This window comes from Anabrus simplex, chromosome 1 (genome assembly GCF_040414725.1).
Source record: "Anabrus simplex isolate iqAnaSimp1 chromosome 1, ASM4041472v1, whole genome shotgun sequence".
Lineage (NCBI taxonomy): Eukaryota > Metazoa > Arthropoda > Insecta > Orthoptera > Tettigoniidae > Anabrus > Anabrus simplex.
In genome coordinates, this window is record NC_090265.1 from 1,136,763,974 (window position 1) to 1,136,789,552 (window position 25,579).

The window sequence follows — 25,579 nt, forward strand, 5'->3', positions numbered from 1 at the left end:
TCCTCTCCTAAATTACTTACAAGTTCGTCACACTCCACATCTAAAACACTTCTCACACGAGGTCTCCTTCTACTGGACAGTAACACGACCGGTGGTGGATAATTCTTTTTGTGCAATGTAAACACTTGAAATAGACACCCCGGCAAAATCTGATGTTAAGTTTTGCGATACAGTAAAACCTTGTTAATTCGAAGTCTTTGTAATACAGAAATCGGACTTCCAATTACATGATCTCAAATCAACAACCATGTTGTAATTCAGAAATGCCAACCCTCGTCAGTTTTCGTGGATTCTGCTTTTCCGCGTACTGCCTGCTACATGATAATGTGGTGTTCCTTAAAACGCTGAATACAAAAGAATTACGATTTAACTCTATTTTCAACTATGAAACACACTATAGACACACCAAAATGAGTGAAAGTGTAGAAAGCTACCCTTACACATTCCAAAGACACGTTCTATTGTGACGCGGAAAAATTTTGAATTTAAATTACTCTGTAAAATACGGTACTATTAAAAAAATGTAAAGTCTGAATTGTTTTCCGTTTAAATATGATATATGGGGACAGTTTTCTTCCATCTACGGTTGCACAAAGCATAACTGTACACTCGGCATCGAAAACTAGGTGAGCCAGGACCGTGTTGGCAGCCTTGACGCAAAAAAAATATGCGGGGATTATTTGCATAAATACGATAAATAAAATTTCATAAGAGCTCCCATTTTTGTTATTGTTATTGAACAATTATTATTTTATATCATTTTCATTATTGTTGTTGTTATTTTGTAACTGCAATGCACATTTTACATTAACAAAATAGGGTAAATACATATAATAATACTTCAGAAAACTGTACTTAGTAATTCAGATTTTTTTTTTCATTCTTAAAATATGGTGTAATATATAAACAATATTAATACCTCCAGTGATAGCTGATGTGAAACAAATAATTTTTTTTTTAAACCAGATGCTCACACAAGCACAAAGAAGAAAATAATCCTGCAAATATATATTTCTTTAATCCTTAAAAATGCCCAGTCCAGAACTTTTGTTAAGGATAATCAGGTCCAGACCGCAATGGGTTAATGAAGTGCTCCAGCAGTCCTTCCTCTCTCTTTACTAGTCCATCAAAGAGGCACTCTTCCCAATAGAGTTCCCTTTATGTAAAATTATGTCTCTTTCATTTGTTCATTCTTATTTTCATTTAAGTAAATTTCTCATACACTGCTGAAAAAATAAATATGCAACGTCCTCAAGGACTGTGTTCATTGGCACCAGAGTATAATATGTGCGTACTGAGAGTTTGTTGTGTTTGTGATTAATTTGTCACAGACATTGGCAATCAGATGGCGCTCAGGAGGCCTGTCCGTATGCACTCTGTTTTGTCTCTGCTGGCAGTAACTGTGCTGAGGTTAGAGGTGACCAGTGTTTGCAACATTCATTCTAAGGTACAACCATGCCCCGCCGACGAATATGTGCTCCTGCTGAATAACTTCATCCATTTGAACGGGGTCGCATTGTGGGCCTGCAGGAAGGCGGATGGATGTATCAACGGATTGCTGCACATATTGGGCACAATGTAGCGGTGATATGTCACTGCTTTCAGCAGTGGTTTGTGGAACATTCCCACATCCATAGACTGGGCTCTGGACATCCGCATAGTACAGATGAACGTCCAGATCAATGCATTGTGCGAGCAGTGGTGGCCAACCAAACATCATCCAGGAATTAAATCTGGTCACATGTAGCACCCAAGGACCATTGGGAACCATCTGTTTGGAGCAAGATTATGATCACGTGTGCCTCTGGCCAGGCTACCACTGACACCACAACATTGCCCAGCATGGCTAATCTGGTGTCGTTAAAGAGTTGACTGGAGGGGGGGATGGCGCTGTGTTGTCTTCAGTGACGAGAGTAGGCTCTGTATGCAAGTGATGGACGTACACATGTACGCCATAGACCTGGTGAGCTGCCTATTTCAGAGTGCATTCGCCCATGACACCCTCGTCCCACCTCAGGCTTCGTGGTGTTGGGGACCATCAGTTACAACTCGTAGGATAATGTAACCAGTGCCCACTATTTCGCACAGGTTCTTGTCCCCATGCTACTGCCGTTTCTTCGACAGGAAGGTGATGTGAGTTTTCAGCAGGACAGTGCTCGTTCGCATACAGCTGCTGTGATGCAATGTGCTCTACATACTGTACAATAACTGCCCTGGCAAGCAAGATCACCAAATCTCTTGCCAGTTGAACACATATGGGATATGATGAATTGCATCAAAAGGGGGTAAGAGGCTTGAGACAATCTATCGCAGGATGCCATTCGGCACCTTTATGATCGCTTGCATGCACAAATTCATGCCTGCATTGCCGCCATAGTGGGGGGCTTGCTGTGTATTGATGCAACTGTTTGGGCACTCTTTACTGTGACATGTGTGTTTCATTTGGTCTGAATTTGATATTTATACTTCTGCGATGAGGAACTACGTGTCACATTGCTTGTGAATAAAATGACCTTGTCCTTGTGGATGTTTCATGTTTTTCTTTGTTTGTTTTTTTTTTCCTGGCAGTGTAGTTCCATAGTTTCCTGTAGCTATTCTTTCATAACCTGCACATGCCATTCCAGATGTTCTTTCAGCACTTCAGGGAAACTCCTCTCAATACTGTTTTATTGCAGTACAGATGTAAAAACTTGCTGGTAAAACTAGAAGATAGTTCAAAATAATTTGTTGAGGAGTTTCCCTGCTGGTTCCTTTAGAATGTCAATCACATCTTACATTTTGTGTTGCCCTGGCTAGGCTAATTACAACAATTGAAAATGAAAACCTACAATCTGTTTTCCAGTCAGTGACCGGTCAGGGATGGAATGAATGAAGCTCCCATTTTGCGGCGAGTATAGGAATTGTGCCGGCTGCCAAGGCCTGTCACACTCCTCTGGGGCAATGGTTAATGACTGACAAATGAAATGATAGTGGAGAGTGTTGCTGGAACAAAAGATGACAGGGAAAACTGGAGTACCCAGAGAAAAACTTGTCCCGCCTCCACTTTGTCCAGCACACTCCCATGGAGTGACTGGGATTTGAACCACGGAACCCAGCGGTGAGAGGCCAATGCACTGCCACCTGAGCCATGGAGGCTCTACTAATTACAACAATTATCACCTCAAAACATCAAGCACAAAATAACTAGCTTATAAGAAGAGCTTTTAACTCAACATCAAATACAAAATAACTAGTGTATAAAGAGAGATTTTAACTCAACTAATTTTGTGTCAACATATCATCTTTCATGACCTGGAAAATCATCACTACAAAGACTCAATATACAAAAACTGTACATTAAAAAAGAAGACTATAGTGTTATTATTTTATTAATATGCAATGTTCCTAAACCTTTTAAATTATTTTTAGTGTCTTTTGTTAACTATTTGCAATGTATTTTGGTATATCTTTGTATCTTCTATAAGCTGATGATCTCCCCAAAGAGGAACGAAACATGTTCTTTTAGATAAAAGTGTATTTATTTTGAAAAAGATAAAACAGTATTTTAGTATTGAAAAGGGTGGACTTTTCTCAATTACATGCAATACAAATTCTTGTGTATTGATTATTTCAACATGCTATAGGTAGAGAAGTCATCATTTCAAAGAACTTTCAGCACATAAGTTCCAAATGTTTATTTTTTAACAAAGATAACATTTATATGAATGTGTACGGTTTCAGAAGAATTAATATTTTTATTGTTTAAAAGCATATCAGTGTTGAATTTATTTTGAGTTATTTCTCACTTGTCTGGTAATGTTTCAGCCACCTTAATCTGGGAGCAAGCCCAGGGAAAGACCAACAGTATGGACTTTGCTGAAGCTATCGACAATTCAGAACTTGAAGAATTTGGTTTTACTGACGACTTCATCATTGAACTGTGGGGAGTGATAACAGATGCTCGATCTGGTCGTCTGTAGTGAAATTGTGGTGTTAGACTGAACATTTGACATTTCGTGACTTTTATAGACTTTGTGTGCTCTGTCGTTTATTCAGTAAGTTATTCTTTGCATGTGCAAATGGAATTTATGAACACAAGATGTGTGAATACAGTATTTTAATATAGTTCAGTGACTGAACATATAGGGGTTGGTATGAACAAGGCATATGCCTTGATTGTGAGAACAAGAAAGTTCAGGTAATTATGTCAACAAAATTAGAATTTCACATGATATATTTTAATATGAATGTTTTTATTCAGTAACTATGGAACTTTAGGTTCCTTAAATTGAAGAATTTTATTTTTCAAATTTCAGAATATAAATTTTATAACTGAAAACATGTGGTACTGTATTTTTGTGTTGTATTGACCTTTTAAGTGAATAAATACAGAAAATGTTTATCTTTGCACACTGATTTCTTTTCAGAGTCAGCTGAAATATATCAGGTTATGGTTGTTGGAAATATTAAATTAAAGGAAAGTTTCCAATGGGAAAACTTGTATGCAAGAAAAGTAGCAATAGTCAAGAACATGGACAGAGATGGAAAGCAGCAATTCACAGTGCAAATCCACAGTTAAGAATGCATAAAGGAAATAACAGTACTCTTACAAGGAACCTAACCCACTTCAGGGTTGGGAAAACACAACGTTGTTGATATTGCTAGAAGAACTACAAAACATCTATTTTGCATGGATGCTGTTTGCTGCTAATAGAAAGTCTTGTTCACAAGAGAAGGATGGAAAGTTTACCTTTGAGTGATGTGAATAGAATAGAAAATGGTTGGTATCTGCCTTTGAATTTAAAGGTGATCAGTATGAGGGAGGAGTTAGGTTTCACAAAGTAGCCATCATCAGATTTCACTGTTTCTATCACTTTGATCACTTAGTGAACTCCGATTATGATGACGGCACTTTATGAAACGTAATTCAAATCTTCAATAGCTCTTCCTATTCAGAGACAGATAATTTGCACACCACCCAAGGTAAACTTTCCATTGTTCTACTGTGAACAAGGTTTTCCATTAGTAACTAACGGTGCGTAGGTGAACTAGATGTGTGGCAGCATTGTGTCTCATGTCATAAGGATCTTGCAGACTTATGATTTTGAAATGCTGTTGAACCTGAGTTATACACATAACAAGGTGAAGAGCAGATTTTACGCACAACTAAGACTTCTCTACAAATCGGATTTAGATAATGTGTCATATAATTATCAAAATAATTTTCTCTATTTTCAGAAATAAGATTTCAGAGATAAAAGTTAACAATGTAATTTGTACTAATGATTCTTTTAATACCTATATCAGGTTTGCAACAGTATTAATCAACACTGTTAACTTAGCACCCAATTTTTTAAAATTCATCTAAAATATTGTTTTGTTAACTAATGACTGTGGAAAGTGAGGTACTGATATAAGCCATTCCTAAATCGTCAGTTATTTCAATTTAATTTTGTGTTGATTACTGTCTGCTTCTCATATAAATTTTACTGTCTTATCTATTTCTCTTTCAGTGTTCTCCATAGCAAACTAACAGGAATCTATATATATAAAATAAGAGTTTTGTCTGTAGATTGCTCAGAATTTGAAAAGAATGGTATTTCTGTATCGGTCATGTCCATAGTAACAAGAAAATGTACTTTTTACTTTTTCGTAATTTCTGTCTGTCTGTCTGTCTGTATGTATGTACACGCATCACGAGGAAACGGCTGAAGAGAATTTAATGAAAATCGGTATGTAAAGTCGGGGGATGAGCCACTACAATCTAGGCTATAAATCATTTTATTCACGCTGAGTGAAATGGTAGTTTAGGGGAAGGCCTTACATTTAATTATCGAATATTTATATTATTAGCGGTCCTATCGATAAATACTATATAACTAAAGTTATATAGAATTCAATTTCCAGTCATTTATATCTTATACATTTTTACCGTACCGGCTCTGATAACACAGATATTAATGAATTTGTATTTTTGTTGTTAAGTCCATATCAACGCCAAGCCACGAGAAAATGGGTTAACAGAATTTAATGAAAACCGCTATATAGAGTCGGGGATAAGAAACTACAGTCTAGGCTGTAAATAATTTTATTTTCCCCGAGATGAAATGGTACGGTAGTTTAGGGGAAGGCACCTAAAATTTAATTTTAAATACCGGTACCTATGTTATTGGTGCTATATAAAAGTACGGTACTACATAACAAAAGTTATAGACAGTACAATTTCCGATCATTTATGTTTCATTCAGTTTTACTGTACCGACTATGATGAGAGTGGTATTTCAGAAGGCCTACAATATCCAAAGCGCTTAACACTGATCAACAATTACTTTACATTGACCATTGTTGTGATGTTCTTCGTTTCTTATGGTGCCGCTCAACTCCGATAGATGGGATTACTACTGCGTACCGAGTATAACAGTCTGACTGAACATTGGCGGGAAATAGCTGGGGAGTTGGAAAACTTTCTTCTTTAGCATGCCATTCCTCTGGTTCATACATTTTCTGATACTGCAGGTACGTAACATACTGGTTCAAATATAGCATTCACCAGTATCCAGTAATCGGGAGATAGTGGGTTCGGGCCCCACTGTCGGCAGCCCTGAAAATGGTTTCCGTGGTTTCCCATTTTCACACCAGGCAAATGCCGGGACTGTACCTTAATTAAGGCGACGACCGCTTCCTTCCACTTCCTAGGTCTTTCTTAACCCATCGTCGCCATGAAACATATCTGTGTCGGTGCGACGTAAAGCAAATAGCAAAAAAAAATTTTAAAAAATAGCATCATAGCATTCGAGCTATTCAATCCCTACTCTGAGGCACTGATTGGAATAAGCAGCGTGAATATTTAACGGAATAATGATAGAGGAGTGTTCATGGCAGTCTGCGACCTGGTTGTTCCAGCTCTGGAACTTTAGACTGTTAGATCGGCACCGTAGTACTGTTCGTTGAAAATGAGAAAGTGTGCGGTTTTTCATTTGATCGAGTATTTTATATGATAACATTGCTTGCAATCGCTACATTCCTACTGACGTTTTTGTAATGACCTATGTTGAATTCAGTTAGGAAAACCACCAAGTCAGTCTTTCTGAGAATCCCGTAGCGAAGCACGGGTACATCAGCTAGTATATAATAAAGTAGATTTTACATACCTGCCAACTTTACAAAACCAAAAATCAGGAGATTTTGATTTGAAAATCAGGAAAGATCAGGAGAAATCAGGAGATAAAATTGGTCAAACTTGCTTATTCTCCATGTCTTGCGCAAAACAGTACTACGATATATTTATAAGACTTATTGTCTCAAAGCCCGACTGTTGCTGCACGAGGCTAAAAGGCTAAAAATTACACATCTCTATTCTCTCACAGGAAGTACGTGAGTGGGATGATCGGTATCTGATAAGCCTACCGAAAATAGTATGAACTCATGTTCCACATGTGTGAATCAGTCATGCACTTAGATGCCATTACTTAGAAATGCAAAAATTAATATATTGCATCAAGCGCCCGCGCAATTATGCGAAGCACACTGCTATCTGGATCAAATAACTAGCTGATGTTCCCGTGCTTCGCTACGGAATTGTCAGAAAGACTGTCCTTATAGTTTTCCCAACTGAAGTCAACATGTCATTACGACGACACCAGTATGAATGTCGCGATTAAAAGCAATGCTTTCATACGAAATATTCGATAGAATGAAAACAGCACATTTTCTCACTTTTAGCGAAAAGTACTACGGTGTCAATCTAACAGTTCAAAGTTTCAGAGCTAGAATGACCAGGCTGCAGACAGCCGCGAACACTCCTGTGTAATTATTCTCTTTAAGTATGCACACTGTTCATTCAAATCACTACCTCAGAGTAGGGATCGAATAGGTGGAATACTATGATGATCCAGTGTGTTACGTACTGGTAGTATCAGAAAATTTATGAACCAGAAGAATGGCATGCTAAAGAAGAGAGATCTAACTCCCCACTCCCCAGCTTCTTCCCGCCAGTATTCAGGCAGGCTGTTATACTTGAAACGCAGCAGTAATCCCGTCTATCGTAGATAAATGGCAACAGAATAGGCTACACAAAGCACATCACAACAAACAATGGTCAATCTAGTGTTATTTTTATCAATTTTATGAGCTTTCTATATTGGAGGCCTTCACATTTAGTTTTCTTCCGAACCTGTGATATCAGAACATCTAATGTAAAGCGAGTCGTCCTTTCTTTCATGACTCCCTCTTGTGTTATTATACAAGCGATCGTCCCTTCATGACTTTCCTCATTCTTATAATCTTCAAAATTTAATCACCATCACCACCAATATTATTGTAGTCGGAACGGTAAAACTGAATAAGCAAATTATCATAAAAATAATTTATTCCCCTATTCAATACAAGCCACGTGCTATGTGGTTGAAATCTACAAAATACTATATACACTTCTCAGGGACATTTTTCGCCCCTTGTTAAGGGCATCATCAACCTTTAGGTAACCTTAAGGTCAAATGTCTGAAACATTATCTATTCATACATGGATTACAATGAAAAGTATGTTTCAGACATTTGAGCTTGTAACTTTTGTTATGTAGTACTTTTCAATATGACCACTAAGATAGGTAATTAAAAATTAAATTTTTGGCACCTTCCCCTCAACTATCATTTCGAACAGAGTGAATAAAATTATTTATAGCATAGACTGTAGTTCCTTATTCCCTGACTTTACATAAAATTCTGTACACCCATTTTCTCGTACCTCGGCGCAGATATGGACTTAGAAAAAAAAATCCAAATTCATGAATATCTCCGTTATCACAGCCGGTACGGTAAAAATGCATAAGACATAAATGATAGGAAATTAAATAATATATAACTTTAGTTATGTAGTATTTATCGCTAGGGCCAATAATAACATAAATATTTGAGAATTAAATTTTAGGCCTTCCCCTAAACTACCATTTCACTCAGCGTGAATAAAATTATTTATGGCCTAGATTGTAGCGACTTATTCCCCGACGTTATATACCGATTTTCATTAAATTCTCTTCAGCCGTTTTCTCGTGATGAGCCTACGTACGTACAGACATACAGACAGAAATTACGGAAAATTAAAACGTGTATTTCCCCTTGTTACTATGGTAACGACCGGTATGGAAATATCATTCTTTTTAAATTCCGAGCAAATGTACAGACAAAACATTTTATTTATACTGAGATAAATTAAAATTAGTCAGAATTGTCTCCAAATGGCTCCTAAAATCTCTAGAAAAGTCACTAGTCGTTATCATTGAAATTATGTCACTAAATTACTAAGAAAGCGACTAGTCTCTAGAATCGACCAGAGAGGATGGAATCGACTAGACTGACGTGAACGAACACGAACATAGCGCGCGAGAACGAGAGATTGACAATCGATATACGCGTCGCGATATACAGGTTTCAATAAACATCGCACATTCGCGCACATTTCTCGCATTAATAAACTTCCATATTTCGTTTGAAAGCGGCCAATGAGCGAAGGACTTCCGGCCACTGGCGTAAAAAAGCTGAAATGGCTGGATTTGAAAACAAATGTTTGAAGTTCACCAAAAATAAGCTAAAATCGGGAGAAAAGATAGAATAATCGGGAGGCGGGAAAAACTGTCGAAAATCGGGAGTCTCCCGCCTAAATCGGGAAAGTTGGCAGGTATGATTTTATAATTTAATACGGCAAATGTCACCTTTCGGCATGATTTTAATGTATCTCATTTTCATAACCTGCTTACAGTTAAAACGGAAGCGTGTCCTATGTCCTGAACACAGGTCTTGCAATCTTTCAAGTTAAGCTTTATACCGAGCGATCACTTCCATGATCTTTGCTATACCACCACATCCCTCCAACATCTGCAGCTAACAATACCAATGCTGCCAGAAATGCCGACTAATGGATTGTATTTCTAATTCATCTGCATTTTGATAACAACAGGAAATTCATATGTCTATGGCATTGTTTTAACTCTGTTGCATGCATATCAACAGTCTTGTAATTTTTCTCTTTTAGTTAAATACCACGTGGTCGCTTCTTACAACCTTCGTTACACTACTGCAACACACCACACTCCTTTAACATCTGCTGTGGCCGCCGCCAACAAAGCAGACTATAATGTATCGTATTTCTAACTCACCTGTGTTTTGATCACAGGAAATTCATATATCAGTGACATTATTTTATTATTTAACTTTGTAATGTAAAAATAAACTGCATTTAACAAAAGCTACATATAACACCGAATTACATATAAATGTGTAACGTACAAATGAGGTTTAATTAACATGTTTTTAAGTTATATCTTGCCAGGACCTACAGAAATTTAGGTATAAAACAGTATATTGTGCAGAAATGAGTTACTGTATGTATAAACTAGTCTCAACTGTATTTTGAATTTTATAATCCTAAATACCTGCTCATTTCTTACTGCATGGAATTTGAAATGGTTATTCAGTCACCAGTGATCTGATTTTAAGGCTGTTGTCCAGGTGGCAGATCAATTGGTCTATTTAATCTGCTTCTCTCCCATCCACTTCAATTGGCTCTACTATTTTCAGGAGAATTATGATACTCATTGTGAGTCACATGTCATGAACACATCATTTGCCAAATGTTATCATCCATGGACTATGCCAGCAAATATTATACCGGTACTAAACAACTACAAACAAGAAACACTGCCTGTACTACATCAAAGATCATTGTAAATGGACAATTGATTATGTTTATTCAGCTTTCTCCTTATCCTACACCACCCACATAGAGCATGTATACGTAAACTGCATCTTTATTATTCTTAAGTATTACAGGTGTATTCATTAGGGCTGATGTGGCAAATTTCTATGCTTAAATTGATGTTCATGTAATCGTACCCTGTCTCTTGTAGACTGATGGAATCACAATACAGCAGACCCTTGAGTCCAGTCATAGCCAATTTCTACACAGAGATATTAAATGAGTCTGTAGTAGAATTGCTGAGCTTTGGGTTATAGTGGCTATGTTACATTGATGATGTATTTTTCCATTGGTTAAATGGAGAAAGAACCCTTCTCTAACTCCAACAACATCTGGATACCTTCTCCACATGTATGGTTTCTCATGTTGATCAGTTCAATGAAATATCCATTCCATCTGTCCATTACCTCTTATGGTTTTGTCAGTAACTCTCCTTTATTTATCACAAATCCTGTGCTCACCATTTCATTCCTACAGTTTCTTATAATTTCAAATAATATTTTTCCCCACAGTTCAAATCTTCCTTTACTTCCTAGGTAAAAGCTTCCCAACTTTTCTTCAATTACTACATTTTTGTGAACTCTTTCCACTTCCATGTATCTCGCTTTACTCTCTTCAGTCTTTTTGCGTTTTGCATTCCTTCCAAGTTTTCTTGTTTCCCTTTACTTTATCTTTCACTCCATCTAATGTTCTGCCACACGTTTCCTCTACTCATCTTACAAATGCACTCTTAAAATTATTCCATTCCTGTTCAACATCACAATAATTATCCTTGGTATGTTTTTATAATTCTGTCCTGAACTCTTCCCGAACCTCCTTTTCCTTAAATCCCTAGGCCCTAAAATTTATTTTCCTTTTTTCTTATAGTTTTGAGACATTGCCTACTTTCAACTTTGCTATCACTGCTCTTTGGTCACCCCCAAAAGACTTCTTCAGGCAGAAGAACATCCATAAGATCTTTCCAATGTCCTTTTTCCACTAATATTGTAACAGTAAAAATTGATTATGTCAGCTAGCTGAACACGAGACTCGACACAGGGGTGTCGAGTCTCTATCTGATTTGTTACAGAGGAGAGGGAAGTACAATAAGCATAATGGAATGTTTTTAATTTTGCTCAAAAGTTTATCATAAAATAAAATCAGAATTCAACATCACCTCAGCACAGTAGTTACAATGAGTATTTCTCCTGGGATTGAGCCGGTCCTGGTACATTGCAGGATCGCAATGTTCGTTTATAGTGGCACCATCTTCCTAGAAGGTCTCGAATATCTCGAATTTCTACAAGGTCTTGAATATCTAGAAGATCTAGGAGCACTCGTGGTATTGGTTGTAACACTGCACTAGGATACGAAATGGGCTCATAAAGTGTTTGATCTGCACAAACAAAGTTATTGTTAATGGCGATTTTAAACAAATCACAAGTGGCGATAAACTGTCCTCATAGTTTAATGACACTGAATAATTGCGATGTAATATCACTGAACTTGACGTACACAGTCATTATTACTGAAGTGAGTTAAGTAATAAATTAAATTGAACTCCTCATTAAATCTGTGATGTATCAGCCACGGAAAATAAATAAGTCACTTTATCAAAGTTAATATGAGCTGAATAATGACGTAGGAAACAAAATACGGTATTCCACTTTCAAACTTTACACAGTTCAAGTTTGAATTAATTCCTGAAAAAAATGAAATCAAAGAATTTGTTCTGTGAATTTAGTCCCGTTCACGATTGAATAATGGTGAAAAAGAAAACACTGTCCTTTCTAGAACTGTCCTGGGTTCAACACAAGTCCTATCTTGATAATTAAGAAATGTTAACTGCACCAGTTTATTTAATCAGAGTTCTAAGGCTATGTTCTATCAAGAATCTGGTCACTAGCACTGTTAAATTCAACTACTGGTGTCAAAAGCTTGTAACATAAATGTATAATTTGACAAAATGTTCTAACACCTTGGTAGAGTAATCGTGCATTTTGACATTTTACTACCACAAAATTCAATCACCTGTACAGTTTGAAATACTGAATTACATTTTGCTATTAGCAAAGTTTTATCACTTGTTAGGGTTAAATACAAAATTATGTACAGTTTTGATGTTTCACTTACGACAAAGTTTTATCACTTTTAGCATTCAATGTTAAATCACTTTGTAAAGTTTAAACACTGTCATTCAAATCCTATCTTGTAATTCAAACACCAAATTATGTTTTAAGTACTTGGTAGTGTAGTATCGTACTAGTGAGGAAATATAAGTTCGGATCATACTGTTCCTGTAAATAGTTAAAACACCTTAACTGTTCAAGTCTCAACTCATACGCAACTTCTATTACCACACGCAAATAATACTGTAATTCTTCTAAGTCTTGTAGATGCCTTGTAGAATCAAGAGATCAATAGTACGCGGACTTAAACTTTCATTGGAGAATCGAACTGGGGACTTACATCACGGCAGCAGAATGACCAACAGCCGACCGACCGGCACAAAGTAGACTGGCTTGACAGAGAAATTGTGACTGTTTTATTTTTCTAATATCTCTCTTAATCCTTAACATATTTCTTTCAAACTTAGAAGTCATAACCATAAAAAATTGGGCTACACGACGACATGGTTCATTTCTTCATACTTGAATCCACTCAAAAGATATCAATGATGGAAAGAATTGAACATTCTATCGGCTGACGCAGCGTGGCCTTGACGGTGTTCCACAGTTCTTGACGTCACAACTCCTCGTTGCTCTCAGCTGGCATGCTTGTAGGCTGCTGGATGAGCTCGCTCGGCGGGCAACATAACTTCACACATCAGGGACTCTAACTTAGAGCAGTATTCCTGGTATAATATGTAATCAATCAACATTTTTGTTCTTCTGTCTCCCCGTCCATACCTGGTAATCTTCTGGTTGTTTTTTCTTCCTGAACCATGTTTTTCCTATTACCAGTTGGTTCCTCTGGCAAAAGTCCATTAAAATACCCCCGTCTTAATTCTTGTTGCCATCTTCATATATGTCAGTATGGGGTAATAATACGTCTTAAACATCTCCTTTTTACACTTTCTTGGTACTTCCTCCTTCCAGATAAAGTTCCTCACACTCTGGTAAAATGCATTTTCTACTTTTTTTTTTACAAGTTGCTTTATGTCGCACCGATACTCGCACCGACACACATAGGTCTTATGGTGATGATGAGACAGAAAAGGGCTAGGAGTGGGAAGAAATTGGCTGTGGCCTTAGTTAAGGTACAGCCCCAGCATTTACCTGGTGTAAGAATGGGAAACCACGGACAACCATCTTCACGGCTGCCCACAGTGGGGTTCGAACTCACTATCTCCCAAATAGAATACTGACCACACTTGAGCGACTGCAGCTATTGAGCTGCTGCTACTACTACTACTACTACTACCACCACCACCAAATGTTTTCATTCCTCCTCTAGACGGAGATGCCGTCTTTCAGGCCAGGAGATTTGTATCAGAGAAAGTGAGAGGGTTGGCGGCCGTGGCCTGTACTAGGAACTGTTCCGGCATTCGCCTTAGTGCAGGAGAATGGAAAACCATGGAAAACCATTCTCAGGACAGTAGACGGTGGGGATCAGTCCCTCTCCATGTCCTGAATACAGAGGCGTAGAGCCACGGTACAGCAGTAGCCACCCATCCTTTGCTCGGTTCGCCAGCCGGAGTGCAGACCATAGACCAGCCATGTTCACTTGTCAGCCAAGAACCACTCTGCATCTGCTGTAAAATAAAAAATCCTTGTAGTATCCATTTGCTGATCTCCATGTCCAATTCTGCATCAGTTTGCTTCCCAAGTATGGTACTTGAACCTTTCCACAATTGTAATGTCTTGTCTCCCCATTTTTCCACTATCTTTCTCATCTCTTTCTACTCTAGTCAACAAGATTGTCTTGTTTTCTTCCATGAGTATCTTATTTTCATTCCTTAATTACCAATAAACTCATTCAACACGTCCAATTGACCTTGTACTTTCTCTCCTTTTGCTCTCCCTGTCACATTGCCAACTACAAACATCACGGTCATCTCCATCTCTGTGTTTTCCTTTGTCTCCTTCACAGTTTCATCCATTACTGTTATGGTAAACACAAAAGATAGCGACAGTATTCTTCCCTGTCTTAGTCTAATTTCATTCCAAAACCATTTGGTCTTAGCCACAGGGGGATCTGGACACTGCTGCTGCATTCTAAACACAAACTGACCAACAAAGGGTTCAAAAGATATCACAGAATGAAATCGTGGCAATCATGTAGTTGAGGTAAATAGAAATTGATAAAATTTTCATGGAATCAGTGAAAAGATCTATCTATTTATTTATCTATCTATCTATCTATCAAATCAATCAATCAATCAATCAATCAATCAATCAATCAATCAATCAATCAATACTGATCTGCATTTAGGGCAGTCATCCAGGTGGCAGATTCCCTATCTGTTGTTTTCCTAGCCTTTTCTTCAATGATTTCAAAGAAATTGGAAATTCATTGAACATCTCCCATGGTAAATTAATCCAATCCCTAACTCCCCTTCCTGTAAATGAATATTTGCCCCAATTTGTCCTCTTGAATTCTAACTTTATCTTCATATTGTGATCTTTTCTACTTTTAAAGACACCACTCAAACTTATTCATCTATTAATGCCATTCCACGCCATCTCTCTGCTGAAAGCTCTGAACATACCACTTAGTCGAGCAGCTCGTCTTCTTTCTCCCAAGTATTCCCAATCCAAACTTTGCAACATTTTTGTAACGCTACTCTTTTGTTGGAAATCACCCAGAACAAATTGAGCTGCTTTTCTTTGGATTTTTTCAAGTTTTTGAATCGAGTAATTCTGGTGAGGGTCCCATACACTGGAACCATATTCTAGTTGGGGTCTTACCATAGATGTATATATCCTCTCCTTTACATACTTACTACAACCCCTAAACACCCTCATAACCATGTGCGGAGATCTGTTCCCTTTATTTACAATCCCATTTATGTGATTACCCCAACGAAGATCTTTCCTTATATTAACATCTAGGTAGTTACAGTGATCCCCATAAGGAACTTTCACCCCATCAACGCAGTAATTAAAACTGAGAGGACTTTTCCTATTTGTGAAACTCACAACCTGACTATATACTGTATATACAGATAGTACAGATGACAGATGTATCTATATATATAACAACGCACACATCTATCTATCTTTCTATCTATATTGATATCACTGCCTGCTCGATCTGCATCCGATGGCTGCTTATACTGCCTGCTCATTCCATATTCAAACGTGTAACACGACTTACAAGCAAACTGCCGCTAGATCGCAGCACCAGACGTACCCAGTTATCGCGTGAATACAGCTAGATAAGCATACAAGCAAAATTTTAAATCTGAAAGTAACAGAAAAATTAAAGAACTGTATGCATAAAGTGGTGCTCTAGAGAGTGATAGCTTCAGGACTTTTCGAGAAAGAGATTTCGACGAATAAGAAAACCTGTAAACTTTGTCTGTATGGTACTTCCCTACATTACTAAGTAGAGGTTTCACGAATTTGGCCACCACAGTTTCTGACACAAGTTCCTGGTGCTTATTGTTACTAACACACTTTAAAATCTTACAGTGGCACAAAGAGGGTAGAGCCGGGCTGAGTGGCTCAGACGGTTAAGGCGCTGGCCTTCTAACCCCAACTTGGCAGGTTCGATCCTGGCTCAGTCCGGTGGTATTTGAAGGTGCTCAAATACGACAGCCTCGTGTCGGTAGATTTACTGGCACGTAAAAGAACTCCTGCGGGACTAAATTCCGGCACCTCGGCGTCTCCGAAGACCGTAAAAGTAGTTAGTGGGACGTAAAACAAATAACATTATTATTAGTATTATTATTATTATTATTATTTAAAGAGGGTAGAACATAGTTTTTTTATAGTCTGGAGCAGACTTGCAGATTTCTTGCCGTACGGTAGAGCTGCCTCAACAAATTCTGTAGCCCCATAATTAGGCCAATAAATCCTTGCTGGGGATAGCGCAGGCCTCCTTTGTCAGACTGTCTGATTAAGTTCATCAATGGGGATGCATTAACTGAGGGGGGAAACGTTACTCAAGCACGTGCTGCATTGTTTTTCTTCGATTACATGCACTAAATAACCACACACTAATGCATGGGAAGCAGTTTCCAAAGTGACACACACCGACTCAGGGGGCTGACGAACATCTTCCAGTAAATCAGGTACATACTCAGCGGGCATCCCTGATTCTGGTTCGTCAAGTCCGGGAGAGGATACTGAGACAGAAAAATTTGAACTTTGCTTATAGATAACGTTAGCACCATCGGTGGATATTAACATACCGGATTTCAGAATTCTCTTCATAGAATTCTGAGTAGCCCGGGAGTCAGTCATGTCCGCCCATTCTTATAGAACTAAACATGGCTTCAACTGGTTCTCCTGAAAAAGCCCGTGTCATAGAATGAAATACCACGGCATTCTGGTTTCCCTTTCTTTGATTTGCAGAAAGGCACGCAGCAGTACACCATTTTCACTGTAAACAAATACAGTACTACCCTATTTGCCGCTATTGCATTCCGACAGTTCAGGAGCCGGTTGGTGCTGCCACCTGCTGTGGGTATTTGTAAACGAAGTGTTTCATTTAGTGCCATGTTAAAATGTTGCAATGAGCAGGCAGTATAAGCAGCCATCGGATGCAGATCGAGCAGGCAGTGATTGATATATAAAATCCCTATTCCGTCAGTCATTCACAGCAATATTGGGAAAAAGAGAATATTTTAACAGGTGAAATTCACACAAGTTATGGTAAATGTTATATTTCTTTGCAAGAAAAATACAATGAACCTCTCACGACCATTTTCTACTTCTTAAATAAAATTATGTGTTGAAAGCTTCGTTGTAGGTGTTTGGCAATAAGCACAATATAACACAGAGATGGCAACACATACTGCAATGCATTTTCTCGCTGATGCCGAGATTTGTGTTTGTCACCATACTAGCAGCCAACGAGCATGGGATAAGATGCTATAGAGCACCTCACCAGCGTGCTGCCAGAATTGAAGCAAATGAATCCACATGGATGCCATATTGTTTGGGACACAATATTATAGACTGGTTGCTATCTATTATTAATCAAGTTATGTAATTTAAAGTAAATGCAAGAATTCCGTATTAAGATTGAACTTTATTGAGTTTTTGAAAGGAGCTGCAAAAAAAAAAAAAAAGCAAGTTATGCACTTAGGAAAAATCACAAATCTACATATAAATGAAAGAAGAGAATATGATTCTTTGGTCATCTGTTGAGAACACCTCAAGACAGGTTAATATGCAGAATTTTGGAAAAGCTTTGGAAACAAAAGCAACAACCTGTCTAGATAAAAGAAATAAAAGAAGACATGAAAGAATTAGCCATAACACTGGAGGATTAAAAGAATAAATCAAACAAAGTAAATAAATAAATAAATTGAAGAACAGTAAAGTTAGATTCCTACCAAAATGTGATAAAAGAGAAACAATTAAAAGGATATTTTCAGAAGAAGAACGACAGCGAAGATCAGATAGAATGAAGAAATACTGGATGATCAGAAAAGAAAAACAAAGAAAACATCATAGAAGACTGGACAGAAATTGACTACAGTGGTCCAATGCGGCCGTAAAAGCGCAATAATAATAATAATAATAATAATAATAATAATAATAATAATAATAATAATAATAATAATAATAATAATAATAATAATAATAATAATAATAATAATAATAATAATAATAATAATTGATGGAAAATTTAAACTGACAGGCAGATTAGCTGCAGAAGTATTGAAGTACTTAACAACTTCAAATATCAGTGCCAGCCAATATTTGCTTTTCTCTGCAGCCAAATGAGAATTTAATTTCTTTCCCAAAAGTAGCAGGACAAGTTAACACTATCTACCAACAGATTTTGAACATTCTGAAAGATGTGCATTTGAACCGACTCCATAGAATTAGATGCTGTTTATGAAGTACTATAGTATATTATCCTGTAGAATTTTTTACCTATCTTCATCCTTCAGGTAGGCCACATCACAAGATATACATGAAAGATGGATGCATCATAAAAATTTTCTCCACAATCTAAATGCTAATGCTGGGTTGTGCAATGGAATGAGTTTGACTGTGGTAAAGTTAGAGAAAAATACTGTTCACGCAGAAATTCTGATGGGCTCAGCTTCAGGAAAATGTATTTTATTCCCAGAAAAGATATGGAAATTCTAACATACTGTTCATTTTTAAATGGAGGCAATTTCCTCTAATTTGCTCTTTTCTGTCACAGTCAACAACACATACAGGGAAAAGATTTACATAGTGTTTTCCTAAGGATAACTATATGTAGCTTTCTCTGAAAATCCATAGATGTAAAAGTACAACTCCCATCTACAACTCCCCTCAGTATGGTTCATAAGGAAATTTTATAATACCTGCTATGGTTCTTTACAGTTGACATGTATGAAACGTGGGAAATGTAAAATTTATTCTTAAGATATATTAACATGTTAACTTCAAATTTCCAATTATATTTCACATACTAATAATACATACTGCAAAAGACATGTTTACACACTAGTTTCTTAATTAGTTTATTTAATTTTAATTATTCTGTGATTAAAAATTTCTAGTGAAGTTCATAAGAAATTACAAAGTTTGTTCCAGATTATTTCCATCAATTAAACTTTCCTTGCTTACATGGAATCTGGAGATCACCCAGACCTCGTTTAAAATTTGGCCAGGAATTAAGGTCAGAAGCCCTTCCTGCCACCATGTGCGGGTCCTATTGAATTCCTGGGACTTGGGTTGGGAACCAAGTGGGTAAACCATTCCTCCCCCCTCCCCCGAAAGTTATGTTTCAGTTTACATAAGTAAATAGAAAGAAAAAGATATTCTAACTCAACCAAAACATTGGCTAGGGCTTTCTCAGAAAAATGTGTTAGCCCTGTCGATGTGGAGGAGGGGTTAAAGTTCTCTCTAACCTGCCACAAATACGATTGTGACATGCGCATGGCTGTCACTTTCATTCGGGAGGTAGTGGGTTTGCACTAGAGATGAGGAGATTCTGAACGAGTGATTCATAATGAATGAATCATTGCACTGAAGGACTGAATCAGGATTCAGTGAACGAAATGAAACGACTCGTTTGTGAATCGAAAGCTGAATCTGATTCATATCGCCAAATCGGGTACCGTCATTTGGGGTTATTTCGGACGCAGGAGGTAATTTCGGACAAAACGGTACTTTTTCGTTTCACGATTGGTCACTCTGAATTTTCAAAGATAGAATTCCCGCGCTCGAATTTTTTAAATTCAAGACGAATTCCCGCGCCAATTTTAGCGCGTATATCCTGCGTTACTTACGAAATTATCACGTTAATAATGGTCGTTGTTGTCGGTTTCATTATAGCCTTGACAATTGGTACAGGAACTTCTTAGTGTACACAGGTATTAAAAGAGTCTAGCTGCTGTTCACTATTGTCTACCATTTGTTCTGTTGTGTTTGAAAGTATCCGTGAGGCTTCTACGAATTTTATCTTTAAACACTTCGCTCTACACACATTTTTCTGTGAATCTGTGCAAGGCTGGGGTAATTTCGGACTATACCGAGTGTGTACAAGAGAAGATTAGGAGGACAGTTGTATTGCAACTACGAGAAAAGTAAACTCGATGCGGCAGTAAATGCCATTAAGGCTGGAAAAATGTCCTACCGCAAAGCCGCGGAGTATTTTCAGGTACCGTATCCACCATTTTTGAATCAATGACAACTTGTGAAGAACGACTCCGTTATTTTTTATATAATCTGAACTAAAAGTCCGGTTTACAAGTCAAATACTCCTAACCTAACCTTACAAAAAAAATTAAAAATAAGAAATTAACCCGTCGTTTCAAGTCGGATACTTCACGGAACTGTAATATACACTCAACTTCCAGCTGTTGCGAAATATTACGTTAAGGTTACTCCAAGGTTCACGTTCATGTTCCCGTTCTCGTTCTCATGAACTACTGTGAACTAACGTGTGAAACATGGCCACAAAAATTTCCTTATCCACTATAAATTTCAAATTTGATTGTCGTAGAGTTTCGAATGGTAGCTACTTAAGTTTGGAAAGGATTAGTCAGACAGTTGTGCAGCATTTTTCGACTGTAACCTCTAAAAAGAATATAAAAAAGGCTATTTTGTTAAAATACTAACAATTACCTGGAACAGTTCACTTCTTGTAACTTGTAAACTTGTAAAGCAGTAGCAGTTGTTGTTTGTGTCATCAGTCCATAGACTGGTTTGATGCAGCACTCCATGCCACTCTATCCTGCGCTAACCTTTTCATTTCTACGTAACTATTGCATCCTACATCTGCTCTAATCTGCTTTTCATATTCATACCTTGGTCTACCCCTACCGTTCTTACCACCTACACTTCCTTCAAAAACCAACTGAATAAGTCCTGGGTGTCTTAAGATGTGTCCTATCATTCTATCTCTTCTTTTCGTCAAATTTAGCCAAATCGATCTCCTCTCTCCAATTCGATTCAGTATCTCTTCATTCGTGATTCGATCCATCCATCTCACCTTCAGCATTCTTCTGTAACACCACATTTCAAAAGCTTCTATTCTCTTTCTTTCTGAGTTAGTTATCGTCCATGTTTCACTTCCATACAATGCCACGCTCCATACGAAAGTCTTCAAAAACATCTTTCTAATTCCGATAGCAATGTTTGAAGTGAGCAAATTTCTTTTCTTAAGAAAACTCTTCCTTGCTTGTGCTAGTCTGCATTTTATGTCCTCCTTACTTCTGCCATCGTTAGTTATTTTACTACCCAAGTAACAATATTCATATACTTCCTTTAAGACTTCATTTCCTAATCTAATATTTCCTACATCACCTGCCTTCGTTCGACTGCACTCCATTACTTTTGTTTTGGACTTATTTATTTTCATCTTGTACTCCTTACCCAAGACTTCATCCATACTATTCAGCAACTTCTCGAGATCTTGTGCAGTCTCAGATAAAATAACAATATCATCGGCAAATTTCAAGGTTTGGATTTCCTCTCCTTGGACTGTGATTCCATTTCCAAATTTCTCTTTGATTTCCTTTACTGCCTGTTCTATGTAAACATTGAAAAGAAGAGGGGACAAACTGCAGCCTTGCCTCACTCCTTTCTGGATTGCTGCTTCTTTTCCAAAGCCCTCGATTCTTATCACTGCAGACTGATTTTTATACAGATTGTAGATAATTCTTCGTTCTCGGTATCTGATCCCTATCATCTTCAGAATCATAAATAGCTTGGTCCAATCAACATTATCGAATGCCTTTTCTAGATCTACGAATGCCATGTATGTGGGCTTGTCCTTCTTGATTCGATCCTCTAAGATCAGACGTAAAGTCAGTATTGCTTCACGTGTGCCTACATTTCTTCTGAAGCCAAATTGATCTTCTCCCAACTCAGCTTCTACTTGTTTTTCCATTTTTCTGTAAATAATACGTGTTAAAATTTTGCAGGCATGAGATACTAAACTAATGGTGCGGTAGTTTTCACACCTGTCAGCACCGGCTTTCTTGGGAATAGGTATAACAACATTCTTCCGAAAATCGGATGGGACTTGTCCTGTCTCATACATCTTGCACACTAAATGAAATAACCTTGCCATGCTGGTTTCACCTAAGGCAGTCAGTAATTCAAAGGGAATGTCATCAATTCCAGGTGCCTTGTTCCTATTGAGGTCACTCACAGCTCTGTCAAACGCTGACCTCAAAATTGGGTCTCCCATTTCATCAGCATCAACAGCCTCTTCATGTTCCAGAACCAAATTATTTACATCTTTACCTTGATACAACTGTTGGATATGCTCCTGCCATCTTTATGCTTTGTCTTCTTTCCCTAGAAGTGGCTTTCCATCTGAGCTCTTAATATTCATACACCTAGATTTCCTTTCTCCAAAGGTTTCCTTGATTTTCCTGTATGCAGCATCTACCTTACCCAGGACCATACAGCCTTCGACATCCTTGCACTTCTCCTTCAGCCATTCTTCCTTAGCTACCTTGCACTTTCTATCCACTTGATTCTTTAATCGCCTGTATTCTTTTCTGCCCTCTTCATTTCTAGCATTCTTGTATTTTCGTCGTTCATCAATCAGGTCTAGTATCTCCTGAGTTATCCACTGATTCTTAGTTGATCTTTTCTTCCTTCCTAACATTTCTTCAGCAGTCCTACTGACTTCATTCTTCATGACTCTCCACTCTTCCTCTATAGTGTTTCCTTCAGCCATTTAGTCCTTGTGCAACATGTTCCTTGAAACAATCCCTCATACTCTTTTCTTTCAACTTGTCTAGATCCCATCTTTTTTCATTCTTTCCTTTCTTCAATTTCTTCAACTTCAAATGGCATTTCATGACCAACAAGTTATGGTCAGAGTCCACGTCTGCTCCTGGGAAAGTTTTGCAATCCAACATCTCGTTTCTGAATCTCTGCCTAATCATAATGAAGTCTATTTGATACCTTCCGGTGTTTCCAGGTCTCGTCCACGTATACAGCCGTCGTTTGTGGTGTTTGAACCAAGTATTGGCAAGGACTAAATTATGATCAGTGCAGAATTCAACCAGCCGACTTCCTCTTTCGTTCCTTTGTCCCAATCCAAATTCTCCTACTGTTTTACCTTCTCTTCCTTGGCCTACCACTGCATTCCAGTCTCCCATCACAATTAGATTCTCGTCACCTTTTACATATTGTATTAAATCTTCTATCTCCTCATATATTCTTTCGATTTCTTCATCATCCGCTGAACTAGTAGGCATATAGACCTGCACTATTGTGGTGGGCATTGGTTTGGTGTCTATCTTGACGACAATAATTCTTTCACTATGCTGATCGTAGTAGCTTACCCGCTGCCCTATTTTCTTATTCATTATTAAACCAACTCCTGCATTACCCTGTTTGATTTTGTGTTGATAATTCGGTAGTCGCCTGACCAAAAATCTTGTTCTTCTTGCCAACGTACTTCACTTATACCAACTACATCTAACTTTAGCCTATCCAATTCCCTTTTCAGGTTTCTAACCTACCACAACGATTCAAACTTCTAACATTCCACGCTCCGACTCGCAGAATGTCAGTATCCATCTTCCTGATAATCGCCCCCGCTCGTGTAGTCCCCACCCGGAGATCCGAATGGGGAACTAGTTTACCTCCGGAATATTTTACCCGGGAGGAAGCCATCATCAGTACATCATTCATACAGAGAGAGCTGCATGTCCTCGGGAGGTAGTTACGGCTGTAGTTTCCCGTTGCTTTCAGCCGTGTAGCAGTATCAACACAGCTAAGCCATGTTGAGTATTATTACAAGGGCGTATCAGTCAATCATCTAGACTGCCGCCCTTGCAACTATCGAAAGGCTGCTACCCCACCTTTCGATGAACCATTCGTTAGTCTGGTCTCTCAACAGATACCCATCCGATATGGTTGCACCTGCGGCTCGGCTATCTGCATCATTGGGACACGCAAGCCTCCCCACCGCGGCAAGGTCATATGGTTCGCAGAGGAGGCTAGCAGTTATAAAGAATATAACAGAATGGATCATCTGAGTCCATGGTTTCGCTTTCGGCTCTCCATCACGTGGTAATCGAATGAACAAATCAAATGAACAAATCATTTTGGTGAATTGTTTCAAATTAATTGGTTCTTCTAAATAAATAAGATTTCCCCTTTTCTAGTTTGAACCCCACTGTCGGCAGCCCTGAAGATGGTTTTCAGTGATTTCCCTCTTTCACACCAAGCTGAACCTTAATCAAGGCCACAGTCAATTCTTTCCCACTCCTAGTCCTTTCCTGTCCCATTGTCACCATAAAACCTATCTGTATTGTTGTGATATAAAGCAAACTGTAAAACATGTTTTTGACATCAATAAGATATTTTCACTGTCGTTCTGACTTTCTGCATGTATATCGTAGTCTATATTTACAATTGAACTGCAGTTTAGGTGTTAAAGTGATTCTGGGATTCGTTAATAAAATGAGGCTGTTACAGTGCGTTAGAACGTTCTAGTCTTTTTTGTTAGGGCTTGAATGTACTGTAGGTCTATCCAGAAACAATATTTTAATATGAAAATAGTATGCTATTTGTATCAAGTAGGAGAAATAAAGCATGCCATAAAATGTTGCTTAAGGAACAAGTTGTGCCCGTTCACATCTCGTAGACCATTTACAAAATGGCGGCGTAGGAAGGTATGGCCCATGCGATCTATTAGACGCAATGAACTTCTCATTAATGCGGTATATAGAAGACCATGCACGTCTCGGAACGGACCAATTTGGAAGACACTACAGGACAGTAGAGGGTCAATTGGATTGTTTTACGAAAAAAATATAGCAGCGGAGTAATTGTTAAAAAATTCACTTTAAAAAATTTTCATCGGTAGAGGAAGGACGCAACTCCAAGCCAAGTTTCACATCTGAAGATTATTCAAGATTTCTGAAGAAGATATTGACTATTTATGATCGACGTTCAAAACAGACTAAATAATTCACCGGCGCACAGTATAAGAAGACCCGAGATATTACAAAAATTAGTAAAGTACGGTGATCTACATCTGACCAGAATCCCACGAACACCCTTTTTGCGATTGGCGAAGAAGGACTCTCTGTATCAGAGGACCGATAACTTCATACGGGAAGAAGATTATCCCTGTTGAATCTAATAAAGGACAAAAGTATATTTCGAATTCTGGAGAAACAGGCTGTTACATAAATTAATATATATATACGGAGAACTTATTTCCGACTGAAGAAAATTTCATCCCTAAGAATAAGAATTAGAACAGTCAATTGGGATA

General features: G+C 37.9%; 1 protein-coding gene across 1 annotated transcript in view; it reads left to right on the forward strand.

Annotated features, from left to right (window-relative positions):
• kermit (PDZ domain-containing protein GIPC-like protein kermit) overlaps positions 1-4,379 on the forward strand; it is a 222,287-nt gene extending 217,908 nt beyond the window's left edge. The window contains exon 7 of the mRNA XM_067150607.2: positions 3,805-4,379. Within this exon, the coding sequence (XP_067006708.1) occupies positions 3,805-3,959 (155 nt within the window). The 3' untranslated portion in view covers positions 3,960-4,379. The remainder of the gene's footprint in view (positions 1-3,804) is intronic.
• Positions 4,380-25,579: the final 21,200 nt, after the last annotated feature.